Genomic DNA, 17335 nt, shown 5'->3' with positions numbered 1-17335 from the left:
GCAGAAAGTTGTGTTTCTTGGGCATATCATTTCAGGTGATGACATTTCAGTAGATCCAAGCAAGGTAGAGGCTGTACTGAATTGGCCTAAACCTACGTCAGTGCCAGAAATACAGAGTTTCATGGGATTAGCAGGATATTATCGTCGATTTATCAGAGATTTTTCCAGCATTGCCAAGCCTATTACGCAATTGACTCAGAAAAATAAGCCGTATGTCTAGACTGAAGCTTGTGAAGCTAGTTTCTTAGAGCTGAAGAAGAGGCTTACCAGTGCACCTGTCTTGACGATTCCATCAGGTACAGGTGATTTTGTTGTATATTGTAATGCTTCTCACAAAGGTCTGGGTTGTGTGCTTATGCAGCGAGGTCATGTTATTGCTTATGCTTCGAGACAGTTAAAGCCACACGAAACTCGGTATCCTATCCATGATTTGGAGCTTGCCGCTATTGTCTTTGCATTGAAGATATGACAACATTATCTTTATGGTGAAAAGTTTGAAATATTTTCTGATCATAAAATCTTAAAATATCTGTTGTTGCAGTCAGAATTGAATATGAGACATCGTAGATGGCTAGATTTACTGAAAGATTTCGATTGCGAGATAAAATATTATCCAGGAAAATCTAATGCAGCTGCATATTCCTTAAGTAGAAAGGTATGTTCATTATCCTTATCTACGATAGGTGTATCTCATTTGGTGGAAGATTGTTGTATGTCTAGATTAGTATTTGAAACAGATATCCAGCCTATTCATGTTTGTGCTATGAAAGCTGAGCCAGAACTTTTGATGAGAATCAAAGAAGCACAGAAAGTGGATCAGAATATTCAGAAACGATTGAGATGGTCAGATCTGGACATCAATCTGAATATCAGGTTAGTGCTGATAATGTGTTATATATGAATAACAGATTGGTTGTTCCAAATGTTTCAGATTTGAAACAGCAGATATTGAAAGAGGCTCACAGTAGTATATTCAGTATTCATCCTGGTGACAGAAAAATGTATAATGATCTGATGATGCAGTATTGGTAGAAACAGATGAAGTCAGATGTGACTGAATTTGTATCCAGATGTTTGAATTGCCAACAGGTAAAAGCTGAATGAAAGAAGTCAGATGGTCTATTGCAGAGTTTATCTATTTCAGAGTGGAAATGAGATCACATTTCTATGGATTTTGTTACACAGCTACCACGTTCATCCAGAGGGCGCGATGCCATTTGGGTGATTATTGACAGGTTGACAAAATCAGCATGCTTTATTCCATACAGAATGACGTACAGACATGATCAGATGGCAGAGATCAACGTTAGAGAAGTGGTAAGATTACATGGTGTGCCTAAATCTATCGTTTCAGATCGAGACCCTAGATTTACATCACACTTTTGGCATAGCTTGCAACAAGCTCTTGGTACTCAATTGCATCTGAGTACTGCATATCATCCTCAAACAGACGGGCAGTCAGAGCGGACTATCCAGAAACTTGAGGATATGTTGAGAGTTGTAGTACTAGACTTTGGTACTAGTTGGCAAGATTCATTACCACTTGCAGAATTTTCTTATAATAACAGCTATCAGACAAGCATTGAGATGGCTCCATTCTAAGCACTGTACGGAAAGAAATGTAGATCACCATTGTATTGGGATGATATCTCAGAAGTACCTGACGTTGGGCCTGATATGATTTGTGAAATGACTGAAAAAGTGAAGCTTATTCAGAAAAGAATGAAAACAGCTCAGGAGAGGCAAGCAAAGTATGCGAATATTAGACAACGACCTCTATCTTTTGATCAGGGAGACAGAGTATTCTTGAAGATTTCTCCATTTAGAGGTATAGTAAGATTTGGAAAGAGAGGAAAGTTATCTTCACGTTTTATTGGTCTTTATGAGATTATCGAGAAGATAGGCGATATTGCTTATCGACTCGCTCTTTCTCCATCTTTGTTTGGTATTCATGATGTATTTTATGTCTCTATGCTTCGAAATTATCATGCTAATGCTTCACATATTCTCCAGCTTGATGAAGCTGAACTTGATGAGACTCTCAGTATTTTGAGCAACCTATTCAGATTTTTGATCGCAATGATAAACATCTCAGAAATAAGACGATTCAGTTAGTGAAAGTTCAATGGAGTCGACATGGCACTGAAGAAGCGACTTAGGAGACTGAGTCAGATATGAGATAGAGATTTTCAGAGTTGTTTCATTGATGTAAGTTCTTATTCTGTTTTCTCTTATTTCATTCTCTTATGTGTATACTGATTGGATATACAGATTGCTTATGAATTCAAGGACGAACTCATGCCTTAGAAGGGGAGAAATGTAAGGCCCGAGATTATTTAATTTTAATCCGAGAATATTTAATTTGGGAATATTTAGAGTTTAGAATTAAATTCTTATATTCTTAAATTATTTAGGATTAAAATTGAATTAAATCAATTTTTCGGGGACTGAATTGCAAATAGCCAAAAGTTCAGGGAAGAAACTATAATTTTGCTAATATTTATCTAAACTTATACCTATTTTCAGCCAATTCACGTGCAAAAACCAGAAAGAAAGGGAGAAGAACAGAGTCCAAACCTCACACCATTTTCATTGTGTAAAAGCTCCGATAACTTGTGATCCGGCCGTCAGAAATTCAAGATAAATATATATATATATATATATATTTGCGATCACTGCTCCAAGAGCTACGTTTTGGTACAAGTTTTATTCACTTTTCTCATATTTTATTTTTATGTTGAAGATGGAATTTTATGGTTCTTGGATATATGCGTATATGAGCTAGTACCGATTATATATTCGAAGACGAATCAGACAAAGACTGTTGTTTGGATTTCTTGTGAATTTTTGATTTTTTTTTTGAAATTATCAATTCTGAATTGGGGCTGGCCGTGTATATATAGAGGTGATATGATGAAGATTATATGGTGAATGGATTTGTATATTGATTTTTTATATTGTTTCGGTTGCCGGTTTTTAGCCGTTACGCCGTCGGTTTCGAAATTGATACACTTTCAAGCCTATTGAAGTATCTATGTCTAGATGGAGTTTTTAGTTGATTTTATAGCTTATTATCACTTCATTTTCAGTCTTGTTTTGAATTATTCGAATTCGGGACTCCGGACTTGAATCGGCAAAGAGTTGAAGTTTGAGATTTGAAGCCATTTGCATTGAAGTTTGAGTTGACAAGTTGAGCAGCCTTTTGATATGAATTCTCATTGATGTAATTGAGATTTGACGTACTTTCAAACGCGATATTGAAAGGAATAAATGACAGCTAATCCAGATGAGATAGAACACTCGAAATAGCTATGATTTTTGAGTATTCCCTTTTAAATCACATACTTGTTTTCTTCTATGCTTTCATGTGATTTTGATACTTGTTATTGTTTGTTTTGATTCTTTGATTAATTGTTCAAGATGTTTTATGGCATTTAATGCATACAGAATATGTTGCATTTATCTTGAACTCAAACCTGAAAAACATAGAGGGCTGATTGGCGAGTGCATATGACATTTGGAGGGATGTAGTTTAGTGGCGCGGAATGTAGAGTTACTTTCAGAGCCAGAAGACTCACTATAATTGCACCAAAGTCAGGGGAAATAAAATACTTGACTTCACCTCGATTGGGTGAGTTGGTGTTAGTTTGAGATTTTATTTCCTCGGGATCCCAAGAACCGATATTTGATTGATATCCGATTTGATAGCCTGCCATTGAAACATGCATTGCATTCATGTTTATTATATTTCATCTTTTGTTATTTATACTAGGATTTTATTCTCACCGTAGGTATCCGGCTATTGTTGTGTTTTGTATGTGTGTATGGCAATAGGTGGGGTAGGAGCTGGTCAGACTCGACGTGGATAGCTCGGAATAGAGTCTTAACATGTGAGGACTCGGGTTTTAAGCAAGAGAACATGTCTTTTGAGTTGTTAAACATGTTAGACAAAAAACAAGAACCTTTGTAGTTATTTGCGTCAAATACTTGTTTATGTTGACGTCGTGTTTATGAGACGATGAGATAATGTTTGTATGCATGTTTATGTCTTGTTAGTTGAATAAGAATGCATGTCTATTAAGTTTGAAATTAAACAAGAGATGTATACTATGTTCTTAGCTTTGACATGTTAATATTCTGAATTTTTATAGCAGGGCACGGACCCCGCGCAGATTTTAGGTAAGGGTCCGTGTACCCTACTGTTTCTAATCATGTTTAGCATAAAGAAGGCACGGACCCCGTGCATGCCATGTGTCAAGGTCCGTTTAGCCCACTGTTCCGCAACTTCTTCATTTTGATTTCCAGCCTTGGGCACGAACCCCGTGCCTTGGTCCGTGCATGGTCTGAACCAAGGTCCGTGTGGGATGCCTTTGTAAAAAAAATATTTTCTTCTTTTAACGACGTGTTTTTGCGTCGCCAAATGTTCTGTATTATTTTTTTATTATTACGCCAACTAATATTCAGATTGAATATTTCTAGTTATGAATTTTTCTAAAATAAGATTAGCTACCCGAGGTCCCCACACATTTCTTGCTCAGTTCCATCTTCTCTCTCTCTTATTCAGTGGGTTCTTGGGCTTTCTAGCCATCTGATCGAGGCCCGGGCACTAGAAGAGCGCTTTTAAATATTATCTGATATCTTCAAATTTTTTCCGTTGCATTGTTTGTATTTGCAACATCATCATTCTCTGCTGCAATAGTACAATCTGAGTGCGCGGAGGTTGTTGCAAAGTGTCAGTGTACGGAAGGCTTTATTCGCTGAGGTAGACTGACTGAATATTCCTAGAATGTTGGTAAATTGTGTGCACAAACTTCAGTTGATTGACGAAAGCAGTTTTGTGGTAAGTAGGTAGACTGACATCAAGTCTGAATATTTCTAGAATATTGGTAAACTGTCCGCATGAACTATAGTTGACTGACGAGAGCAGTTTTTTTGCAGATAGGTACGTAGACTAACTTCAAGTCTGAATATTTCTTGAACATAAGCAGTTCAGCAACTTGAGCAATTTAGTGCGGCCAACTTCTTGACTAATCAGTTTGGGTAAGTAAACCGTTTTACTAGATAGCAGTTTAGGTGTGAGAGCAGTTTACTTAACCGATTCAGTTCAATGATGCAGTTTTGATATGCATTTGACTTAATTTTGCGAAAACACCGAAACTTAAATTCCTCAAGATTATCTTTTGGAATTCAGAAAATATTTGCAGAAAGTTTTAGAACTTATTGAAAGAAGTTATTTGTTTACTTTTAAAAATTTTTATTTGTTTATAGACATTTTTTAAATTAAACTTATATTGAAACATGGTGGTTTTCTTAATGAAAAACATTATATTATATTATTCAGCAATTGTTTAGTTTTATGTTATTAATTTATTAAAGTTTCAAAAAAATGTTATTAATTTATTAATGGAATGAATTATTGGATAGCACTAATGCAAATCTTGACTTCACTTCACATAAACATTGATTGGTGCAATAATATTGATTACTGTTGTAAAAAAGTAAAAATTTATGGTAAAAAGTAAAAACTCCAAAACTCAAAATATATCAAACTCTACACTTTATAATATTTTTCTCTCAACTCAATTGTATTTTTCATCACAAATGAAGACCTATTTATAGATCCACATTTGAATTAGTCCAAAAATTAATACATCATCATCTACATCATCACACACTAATTTTTCACATTTTACAACTCAATATTCAACATTCAATATTCAATATTCAACATAATAATAATAATAATAATAATATATTTTTCAACACTCCCCCTTGTGATGATGATCGTAATATGATGATTGTCTTCATTACGTGTTTTATACTGCCTCGTTAAAAGCCTTACTAGGAAAAACTCAGTGGGATAAAAACCATAGTAAGGAAAAAAGAGTGCAGCCACGTAAACTCCCCCTCATGTTAACATGAGTGATTCTTCACATATTCCGCAGATTGCGCATCCCAATGTTGTATATATGCTTTCTGAATATCGTCGTGGGAAGTGCCTTTGTGAAAAGATCTGATGAGTTCTCACTTGATTGAATATAACAGATATCAATATCTTTATTCTTCTCAAGCTAGCTCTTGAGTGTAGGCAAAAAACTTTGGGGGTATATGTTTTGTTCTGTCACTTTTGATGTATCATTCTTTCATTTGAGCAATACATGCAGCATTGTCTTCATACAACGTCACAGACTTCTTGTCTACTGATAATTCACAAGAAGTTTGGATATGTTGTGTCATTGATTTTAGCCAAACACATTCATGGCTTGCTTCATATAGCGCAATAATCTCAGCATGATTTGATGAAGTTGTTACGAGTGTTTGTTTCTGTGAACGCCAAGAAATTGCGGTGCCTCCACGAGTAAATACATATCCGGTTTGGGAACGTGCCTTATGTGGATCAGATAAATATCCAGCATCGGCATAACCAATGATACTTTGATTGGTGTCTTTTGAGTACAAAAGTCCCAAATCTGTCGTTCCTCGTAGATAACGGAATATATGTTTAATTCCGTTCCAGTGCCTCTTTGTTGGATATGAACTGAATCTTGCCAATAAATTTATAGCAAAAGATATATCTGGTCTAGTGCAATTTGAAAGATACATAAGGGCACCAATGGCACTTAGATATGGTACTTCTGGACCAAGAATAACTTCATCATCTTCACATGGACGAAATGGATTCTTTTCTATGTTTAATGATCTTACAACCATTGGTGTACTTAATGGATTTAATTTATTCATATTAAAACGTTTAAGGATCTTTTCTATATAATTTGCCTGGTGAACAAAAATTCCACATTCTTTTTGTTCTATTTGCAAACCCAGACAATACTTGGTTTTTCCAAGATCCTTCATTTCGAATTCTTCCTTCAAGTACATCATAACCTCTTGAATTTTTTTATTCGTTCCAATGATGTTTAAATCATCAACATATACAACAATAATTACACATCCGGATGTTGTTTTCTTGATGAAAACACAAGGGCATATTGGATCATTTACATATCCCTTTTTCATCAAGTGCTCACTTAGCCGATTATACCACATTCGGCCGGATTGTTTCAACCCATATAATGATCTTTGCAATTTTACAGAATAAAATTCTCGGGGTTTTGAACTTTGTGCCTCAGGCATCTTAAATCCTTCAGGGATTTTCATGTATATATCACTATCAAGTGATCCGTATAAGTAAGCCGTAACAACATCCATCAGACACATTTCCAAATTTTCAGACACTGCCAAACTAATTAAATATCGAAATGTAATTGCATCCATAACAGGAGAATACGTTTCTTCATAATCAATTCCAGGCCTTTGAGAAAAACCTTGTGCAACAAGTCTAGCTTTATATCTGACTATTTCATTTTTTTCATTTCACTTTCGAATAAAAACCCATTTGTATCCAATAGGTTTTACACCTTCAGGTGTGAGGACTATAGGTCCAAAAACATTACGTTTATTCAGCGAATCCAATTCAACCTGGATGACATCTTTCCATTTTGCCCAATCATGACGAGTTTTACATTCACCAAAGGTTTTTGGTTCATGATCCTCGTTTTCATTTATGATGTCACATGCCACATTATAAGAAAATATCTCATCAATATCTTTTATATCTTTTCGGTTTCATATTTTTCCAGTATTAATATAATTGATAGAGATTTCACGATTCTCGTCAGTTTGTGGTTTTGACATAACATTTTCATCATCAGGTGTTTTTTCTGGAACACCATTTTCTATTTTATGATCATCGTGTTTCTCTATGCCTTTTCTTTTCCGAGGATTTTTATCCTTGGAACCGATTGGCCTTCCACGCTTCAAGCGTTTTATGACATCATGAGTGTCTTCAATTTATTTTTTTGGAATTTCAATTCGAGCAGGGGCATTTACAGCATGTAAATATGATTTTGTTACCCCTTTTGTGTCTGCAAATTCATCTGGCATTTGATTTGCAATTCTTTGCAAGTGCACAATTTGCTGTACATCTTTCTCACATTGTTTGGTCCTTGGATCCAAATGTAACAGTGATGGTACATACCATGTGATTTTTTTTTCGATGTGTTTCTTTTCTCCCCCTAACATTGGGAAGATTTCTTCATTAAAATGACAATCAGCAAAACGTGCTGTAAACACATCGCCTGTCTGAGGTTCAAGATATCGAATGATTGATGGGCTATCATAACCGATATAAATACCGATTTTTCTTTAAGGAACCATTTTTTATCGTTGAGGTGGTGCAATAGGCACATACACCATACATCCAAAAATTCTCAGATGAGAAATATTTGGTTCTTTACCAAATGCAAGCTGCAATAGGGAGAATTTATGATATGTACTTGGTCTGATGCGAATTAATGCCGCAGCATGTAAAATTGCATGTCCCCATATAGAAATAGGGAGTTTTGTTCTCATAATCATTGGTCTAGCAATCAGTTGTAGACGTTTAATCAATGATTCAGCTAATCCATTCTGTGTATGAACATGAGCAACAGAATGTTCAACAGTAATTCCCATTGACATACAATAGTCATTGAAAGTTTGGGAAGTAAATTCTCCAGCATTATCAAGTTTTATTTTTTTTATTGTATAATCGGGAAATTGATTCCGCAATTTTATTATTTGAGCCATTAGTTTTGCAAATGCCACATTCCGAGTTGACAATAAGCATACATGTGACCATCTGCTGGAGGCATCGATCAATACCATAAAATATCGAAATGGTCCACATGGTGGATGAATTGACCAACAAATATCACCCTGAATACGTTCAAAAAATATGGGTGATTCTGTTTGAATTTTAGCTGGCGATGGTCTTATAATAAGTTTTCCAAGAGAACATGATTTACATTGAAACTTATTATTCTGAAAGATCTTCTGGTCTTTCAATGGATGACCATGCGTATTTTCAATAATTCTTCGCATCATTATTGAACCAGGATGTCCCAATCGATCATGTCAATTGATTAATATTGAAGAACTATTAACCACTATATTTGATTCAATTGGCCTTATATGTGTATAATGCAATCCAGTAGGGAGCATTGATAATTTTTCAACCACATATTTCTTTCCTGATTTATATGTGGTAAGACACATATATTTCTGATTTCCATCAGTTATCGTCTCAGTATCATACCCATGAGAATATATTTCATTAAAACTCAACAAATTTCTTTTTGATCCTGGTGAATATAAAGCATCATTTATCAAAAATTTTGTACCATTAGGTAACAAAAAATGTGCTTTTCCACAACCTTCAATCAAGTCTACAGGATCTGATATTGTATTCACCATTATTTTTGTTGGTTTTAATTCCAAGAAATATCTTTTATCTCGGAGAATGATGTGTGTTGTACCAGTACCGGGTATGCAAACTTCCATGAGTTTATCTTTGCTCATAGCATTTTCCATACTTCAAAAAAATACAATAAAGAAAATCAAGGATAATATATATATGCAAAATATAGCATGTTTCATAAGAATGCATGAAAAATATAGCATGTTACATTTCAGTCCCACCAATATATTAATCAATGTTCTCGAAATCATTTGAAAAAATCGGCAGCATTGAAATAAGTTGAACCACTTAAATGGTTACTGTTTTCAACAAAATTGGTCTATTTTTCTTTCCCCTTTATCGATACTTTAAAGAGCTTACATAAGTGCTCAGGGGTACGTGACCAATGTCTTGGAGTGCCACATTTATAACAAGCACTTTCATATCTTTTTGAGTGATTTTTATTTTCACTCATATTTTCATGCTGCCTTTTTGGGTGCATGGTTCGTGACGTTCTTTTGAGATTAGTTATTGAAGTAACTATCTCGATTATTTTCATATTCATGGTCGTGACCACGACCGCGATCATTTCTACGTCTACGTTCATGACCACATCCTCGACCTTAACCAAAATATAGTTTATGCCTTTGATTTTGGTTTTTATTTTTACTTACGATATTTGCTTCTGAAAATGCCGTAGATACATTGGGTCGGGATTTATGATTTCTCATTAACAATTTTTTGTTCTTTTCTAGTGATATCGAGAGCAACGAATTCAATCTTTGCCAAATTATACATGGTGGTACTAGAAAAATAACAATGCATTTTATTAGTTAATTTCCATTAATATGACAATACAAAATAATGGAAGAACGAAGATTACAAGTGCGTATACAAATAGAAAAAAAGTATGTGGTGGAAAATTGTTGGTGAGTACAAGACTCGTGAGCATGATGATCATAATCGTTATGAAAAATAGCCTTATAAATGCCATCATCTCCATCTTCGAAAAATCGAGTAAAAATATTTTGAGAGAAAGAGTGAATTTTGGTGTGATTGAAAATAAGTTTGAGTGAACATATTTATAGGCCAAAAACTAGCCGTTTGTGACCGTTGAGGGTAAAGAAAAAATCGAGTATATGTTGAATAAAAATTCATGATAATGATGCAATGCATATAATGATAATCATAATTAAATAATTATGTATATATCATATCACATTATTATAAGGTCAGTGTCGTAGACAGCCTTTCATATATTATTGTGAAATTATATCAATATAGTTAGTATAAAGACAGATATAGTATATCATATCACATTATTATAAGATCGGTGTCATAGACAACCTTTTATATAATAACATGAAATTATACAAATATGATTATATTGTTTAAGAACCTTAGAGGCTTTTATACTTGTTGTATCCCTTACCGGGAGTGTGGGATGTCGTCTTAACATCCTCCCAGGATTTATAACAAGTTTTGAAAAAAACTTATTTTTTTTCATAACATGATATTATATATTAATATATACACAATAAAAATATATAAACAGTAAAATAAAAATTCTTACTTGTTGAATATTTTTGACTTCTTCTTGTATTTTGGAGCGTCGGAAATTATAGAGAACCTTCGAGCGATCATGCTGATAACGTGTTGTGAAAAAGTAAAAATTTATGGTAAAAAGTAAAAACTCCAAAACTCAAAATATATCAAACTCTACACTTTATAATATTTTTCTCGAAACTCAATTGTATTTTTCATCACAAATGAAGACCTATTTATAGATCCACATTTGAGATTAGTCCAAAAATTAATACATCATCATCTACATCATCACACACTAATTTTCCATATTTTACAACTCAATATTCAACATAATAATAATAATAATATATTTTTCAACAATTACTACGAAATTTGTAAAGCAAATAAACGTGATAGACTCGCATAATATAAATTATATATAATCTCTGCCACCGGAGAGCATGCCTTTTTTTTTTTTTTGGGGATAGCTAGCATGAAATTTTTGTAGCAGATAAATGTTGCATATTTCATCTCATCAGTTCAAGTTTTTCTTTTTTTAAAAAAAATTAAACTAAAAATATTAAATTGTCAAAATTCTTTGTTCCTAAAATGTTCTAATTAGCTTTTGCATAAATGATTAATTCTATTATTCTGCAATGATATTTTAATATATTCCAAAATTGTCAATAAAAAATTGATGAAAATTAGTAAATTAATCTTTATTCTTGAACTATTATACAAAAATATTAGATTGTTTTAAATATTAAAAAAAAAATTAGAAGTTGATTGTTCGCATCTAAACCCAAATGCAAATGGATAAAAAAGGACTTTCTTACTAGTTGAAGGATATTATCCTATGGGAAATTACTAACATTACAAAAAAAATTGATTCGAACTTGAACATATTCAATATATACTATTATTAAAAAAATAAGAATTCATACTTGGATTAAATTAAGAGTACGATGCTTGAATCTAATTGGTACATAAAATATCTTTCTCTTAGAATCTAAAAGTGCATGACTGCATGACGTAAATTTGATATAAAGTATTAATTTAAAACTAATTTTTTAAAATTAAATCCGTATTTTTGATAATAAGGGCATGATTGGTAGGAGGAAATGAGTTAGGAATGGAATGAGCATTCTCATCTCATTCCCTACAACCATGTTTGGTTTGGATTTGGAATGGGAATGTCCATTCCCATTGGAATTGCTATCTCATATTCATTTTTGATAGGAATGGTCATTCTCACTCCTAATTTTTCTCCATTTGTAAAATTCTTCCTTATTTAGTTTAATAAAGTACCTAAATAATAATCATAATAATAATATTATTATCAAATTAATTTACTACCATTTATAAATATAGAATTATTAATGAATAATGATAATAATATTAATAAATAAACAAATAACACGTTCACTAAATAATAATGTATATTATAAAATATAAAACTATCATTATATTTTATTAAAAAATAATTATTTTTTAATAAATAAAATAATAATAATAATAAATACTAAATTCAGATTAATAATTATATTAGTTTTATTATAAAGATAATTTTATAATGATTAATAGGCTATAAATAGTTATATTTTTTTTATTGTTTTTAAATAATAATTATAATAAATATTTTTTAATTTATAATAAATATTTTTGAATAGCTACTATTTTGGATTTTAATGAAAACATTATTTGATAATTAAAAATAATCTGATTTCATTTCGATTTTATTTTTTTGGTACCAATCATTTGAATGGAATAAACTTATCATTTCATTTCATTCCTATTCTTATTCCATTTCAAAGTTGATTCCATTCCAACTCTATTTCATTCAAGCATACCAATCATGTCCTAAGAATTTATGGAGAAAAATAAGATGATTACTTCATGCTGGCAATTCTTGTTTTTTTTTTTTTTTTTGAAAACCATTCTTCCCGTTCTACGTGGGCCTTTGACCTTTCAAGTTTTCAACCCTTAAATCGCTATCGGCTATTATATTTTGATAGTCAAAGTTCCGGAATTTCCACACAACATTATGTGCTATCGCCTACGGCCTATCTACTTAACTCGCAGTCGCCTATTCTATTTTGATTGTCAAAAGTTCTTAATCCAAATTTGTTTGATCCAATCTTCAACAACTTTTACATTTATATAAAAGCCCATTGATGCTTTGAGAAAAGAACCACGTCCAATATATAGGGAGTATTGTTTACAAAAGATTATACTTTTGTGAAAATGATTAAATTTATAGATTATAAAAAAGTTAAGAAAAATCAAAAGTTGTTAGTGTTTGAAAATAAATGTGAAAATTTAAAAATCAAAATTGGGTAGTGTTTGATATAATAAGTGATTAGAGTGATTTTAACATTGTCCTTTTTTATTAGAATCACATTTAGAGAATCATAATCATCATATGACTAGCTTTTGAATTTCAATTAAGTTAAGCATAAGCTAACACATAATTTGGGTTTAAGAAACACACAAAGTGATTTTTTAAGTCAAAATCTAACAATCACTTTTTTTAGTGATTACAAACACTTTCGTAGAATTAAAATTAAAATGTATGTTACATGTCCACTTTTTCAACTGCGAAAATTTCCATAATTGGTTCAACATCAAGAGAGTCCGAATTCGGGGTACCTAGTAATACAAGATGAAGAATCCGAAACCTAATTAATGTTGTTTCGGATTGTACAAGCACGAGACACTGAGAGAACCGCCGTTTCCTCATAACAAGGAGTCTAGCGTAAATTATTCAATTGGATCGGGTGAACTCGTGGATTTTTTTGTGCATCCACTTTTCTTGATTCAGGTTCCGAACCTGCCCTTGAGTTGTAATAGGTATTACGCCATCGTTCCACACGGACACTGTAAAGGGTATGCAAGTCTTGTTTAGTATAGTCATATATATGTCTTCAATTGTTAAATTTTTATTTTTTTTATAATAATAATAATAATAATAATAATATTAATGATTTAAACATAATAATATTCATAATACATGCAAAAGTATAAGTTCGAAATGATGAACAAGATTTTATATATAATAAAAAAGTCATAATAAATAAGGATAGTTTTGTCAACTAGTACAATAAAAATATAATTTGAAGTGTGATTAACATTTTTTGGAGTGTAAATAGCACTCTCCATAAAAAAGAAGTAATACATAAAATAGAAAAGATACAATCAAATGAATTGCATATTATAACCATCAATTATCTATTATATCAATTAGTTTATGAAATTGTAAAATTCCATCCGAGTTTGAACATAATCAATGTTCACACTTAAGAATAAGAATTAAGATTAGTATTATAAATATATACCTCAAAGAGTACTCGTAGTCATAACATTTTTTAAATTTAATAAAGAATTTAAAAAAAAAAGAGAAATAGGAGAATAAAATATGAGTGAATAGAATCAATCAATTTAATAAAACCAAACACCCCTATTTATAATAAATAAATAATCTATATATAAAATAGGGAAGATACAATCAAATGAATCACATTTAAAATATCCGAATCCTAACTAAACAACTAAAAAGAGCTAGCCAGATTTGTTTGAAAACCATCTTCAAGAACTTGTATGTTTACAAAATTCCATCCCATTAATTCTTCAACACCAAAAAAGACAGAATTATGTATATGACAAGGACTCTTGCTCAACTGCGAAAATTTCCTGAATTGGTTTCACAACATCCAGAGGGTCCGAATTCGGGGTACCTAGTAATACAAGATGAAGAATCCGAAACCTACTGTTGTTTCGGATCGTGCAAGAATAGGGTACTAGAAGAACTCCCATTTCCTCAGAACAAGAAATTGACCGTTCGTTATTCAACCGGCGCGGGTCGCGGGCGGCGTATTTATACGGATCCAGTTTTCTTGATTCCGGTTCTGAACCAGCCTTTGTGTCGTAATAGGTATCATGCCATCGTTCCACAAGGACCGGGTAAAGGGTATGTCTAGTTTTGAAAAGTTTAGTTAACGTCGATATTTATACCAAATTAAAGAGAAATGCAGAAGCATGTTACTACACAAATTAAGATGCAAATACACATAATATATAGTTTACACAGGTTTGGTACGGAATTTGCTTTGTTCCTTGGCCAAAACTTATATCGGTTATAGAAGGAAAAAGGAAGATTATATGAGAAAAACGATCTCGGTGTATTTACATGAGGTGATGGACCGATAATCTGTCACAAAAAAATGCACGTAAGTTTAATTTTCTTCTTTGTGTAAGATAGTGTTTGGGAGAGCTTTTACAAAACATTTCTCAACATTTTTTTAACAAAATTTTGAAGTTTTTGTAAACTTTTGTTAAACATCGACTACTGTAACGTCGAATCACACAAAAACATCGACTACTGGGTTCACTCCCCTTGTCCAAAATGGACATGTAGAAAATTCAAATCTCTCTGTCTGCTCTTCTATCTTCTTTAATTTCTCGAGGGACCATTTTCTTGACTTGTCATAACTTTCGTACCCAATCTTAAATTACAGAGGCAAGATTGATATCATAGAATAATATTTATTTATTTATTTAAGTAAGATGTGAAAAAAAGAAAAAAAAAAGGTTCATTTTTCGGGATCTTTCCCATAATAACATAATGCTATGTTATCATCATAACTTTGGATTATTGCCTTTCTTCATGTAACTTATTCAATTGAATTTCTAGGCAAACATTCACTTGTTCAAGAGAGGAAGACCAGGTTACACACTGTTTTGGTAGCTGCATTAGCGATAGAAGCCCAAGACCATTTGACCCCAAAAACATATATCAACAAATTGAGATAGTTCCTTGTGAAACACTTTGCATGCCTGCAGGGTGGCACTTCGTGGCGAAATCCGTAGCATCAAATGGTTTCCCTCCTTTATTCTTTCGACGGGAGGGATGGACAATGATAACCAAGACTCCTAAACATTTCGAATTAGGCGAAGCGCAAGGCCTTGATGATGCGCTTCGTGCTCGCCTCCCACAACTTAGTTTATCTGGATCTGAACCTGTTGTTGTTGGAAAATGGTATTGCCCCTTCACATTTGTCAAGGAAGGGAGCCTAAGGGATCAGGTGGAAAGATCAATGTACTATGAAATGACTCTGGAGCAACGGTGGGAGCGGATCTTCTCTTGTCAAAATAATGGTGGGAACTCGGTGGTTATCGACGTTTCACTTGAGAAAGAAGAAGTTTTTGTTAATGGGAACAAAGGTGTGATGAATGAGAGAAATGAAACTAATGGGGTTGTCTGGTTTACAAGTTCGAGTAATATAAGAGGCGAAATCATGAGTTTCGGGCTGAGAGTTGAGATCTTGCAAAGAATGAAATGGGAACAAGAGAGGGGTGGATGGATAGGTGGGGGAGAAAAGGAGGCAAAGATCAAGAAAATAGAGGAATTTAAGGACGTCGGGGGATGGAAGGAGTTTGGGTGCTATGTTTTGGTTGAGAGGTTTAGATTGAAGAGAATGGACGAGAGTTTGGCCATGAAATATGATTTCAACCACTTTCATCAAATAAAGACTTTATGGGAATAAATTGCTTTGGTTGAAAGGTTTACTACTACTCTACTACTCGTAACTTTTAAAAATAAATGATTATGAATTTTTTTCTTAACAAATAAATTGCTTTGTCCTTACTTGTTTTGTAATTAAGTGTATCTCTTGCATGTGAGAAAGGTGACATTTGAAATGTTTTTCATTACTATACTTGCATTATTACTTGGAAACGGAGTTTGATCGATAGCCATTTTCTTTGATTATAAACAAAAAATTTTACTATTACTTGGTGTTCGTGTATAACCAGGGGCGAAGTCATAATAGGGCTGGGATAACGTACCAAAATATCGAATTATCGGGATATCATATCAAAATATTTTTGATATACAGACATTTTTTCGGTATACCGAATTTTTTTTGGTATCTGTACGGTATCAGTACGAATTTTTTCCATACCAAAATTTCAGAATTTCGGTATCAGTACCGGTATGATTTTTTTCATACCAGTATTTTTGGTGCAGTATATCGAAAATCCACCCCGACTCATAAGTATAGTCGAGGTCGGCAAAAGTCAATGATGTATGATTTAAAAAATGTCAATAAATATGAAAGAACATGTTGTGCATATGTCTTTTAAATTATTTACTTATTGTATTCAATTCATATCTTTAGAATTTTGCCTTTCTTAGGCAAGTTTTAAAGTTGGTAATCTCAGGGACGGACCATCTATAGGGGCTAGGCTGGGCTCCAGCCCAGTCTAGCCCCTATCTAAATAGCCCATATATATATATATTATCTTGGGCTTAAATTTAATATTTTATGAGCCCAGCCTAGCCTCAATCTAAATAGCCCATATATATATTATCCGGTTCTTCAATTTAATATTTTATACATATGGACTATGTGATTATTTTAATGGATCTCAATATAATTTAATCCAGTCCACATTGTTTATATTTTGGTCTTCAGTTTAAGATTTTTCAATACGGTCTCAATATGTTTTATTTTAGATTAGTTGCATGGTGGC

General features: G+C 32.7%; 1 protein-coding gene across 1 annotated transcript; it reads left to right on the top strand.

Annotated features, from left to right (window-relative positions):
• Positions 1–14361: 14361 nt before the first annotated feature.
• Positions 14362–16560, top strand: LOC140876155 (uncharacterized). The gene is made up of 2 exons (XM_073280032.1): positions 14362–14771; positions 15495–16560. The coding sequence occupies exons 1-2, from the start codon at positions 14455–14457 to the stop codon at positions 16345–16347; spliced, it is 1170 nt and encodes a 389-aa protein (XP_073136133.1). The 5' UTR covers positions 14362–14454; the 3' UTR covers positions 16348–16560.
• Positions 16561–17335: the final 775 nt, after the last annotated feature.

Source organism: Henckelia pumila, chromosome 1 (genome assembly GCF_033568475.1).
Source record: "Henckelia pumila isolate YLH828 chromosome 1, ASM3356847v2, whole genome shotgun sequence".
Lineage (NCBI taxonomy): Eukaryota > Viridiplantae > Streptophyta > Magnoliopsida > Lamiales > Gesneriaceae > Henckelia > Henckelia pumila.
Note: the sequence above shows the minus strand (reverse complement) of the source record. Positions and strands in the feature narration are given on the sequence as shown.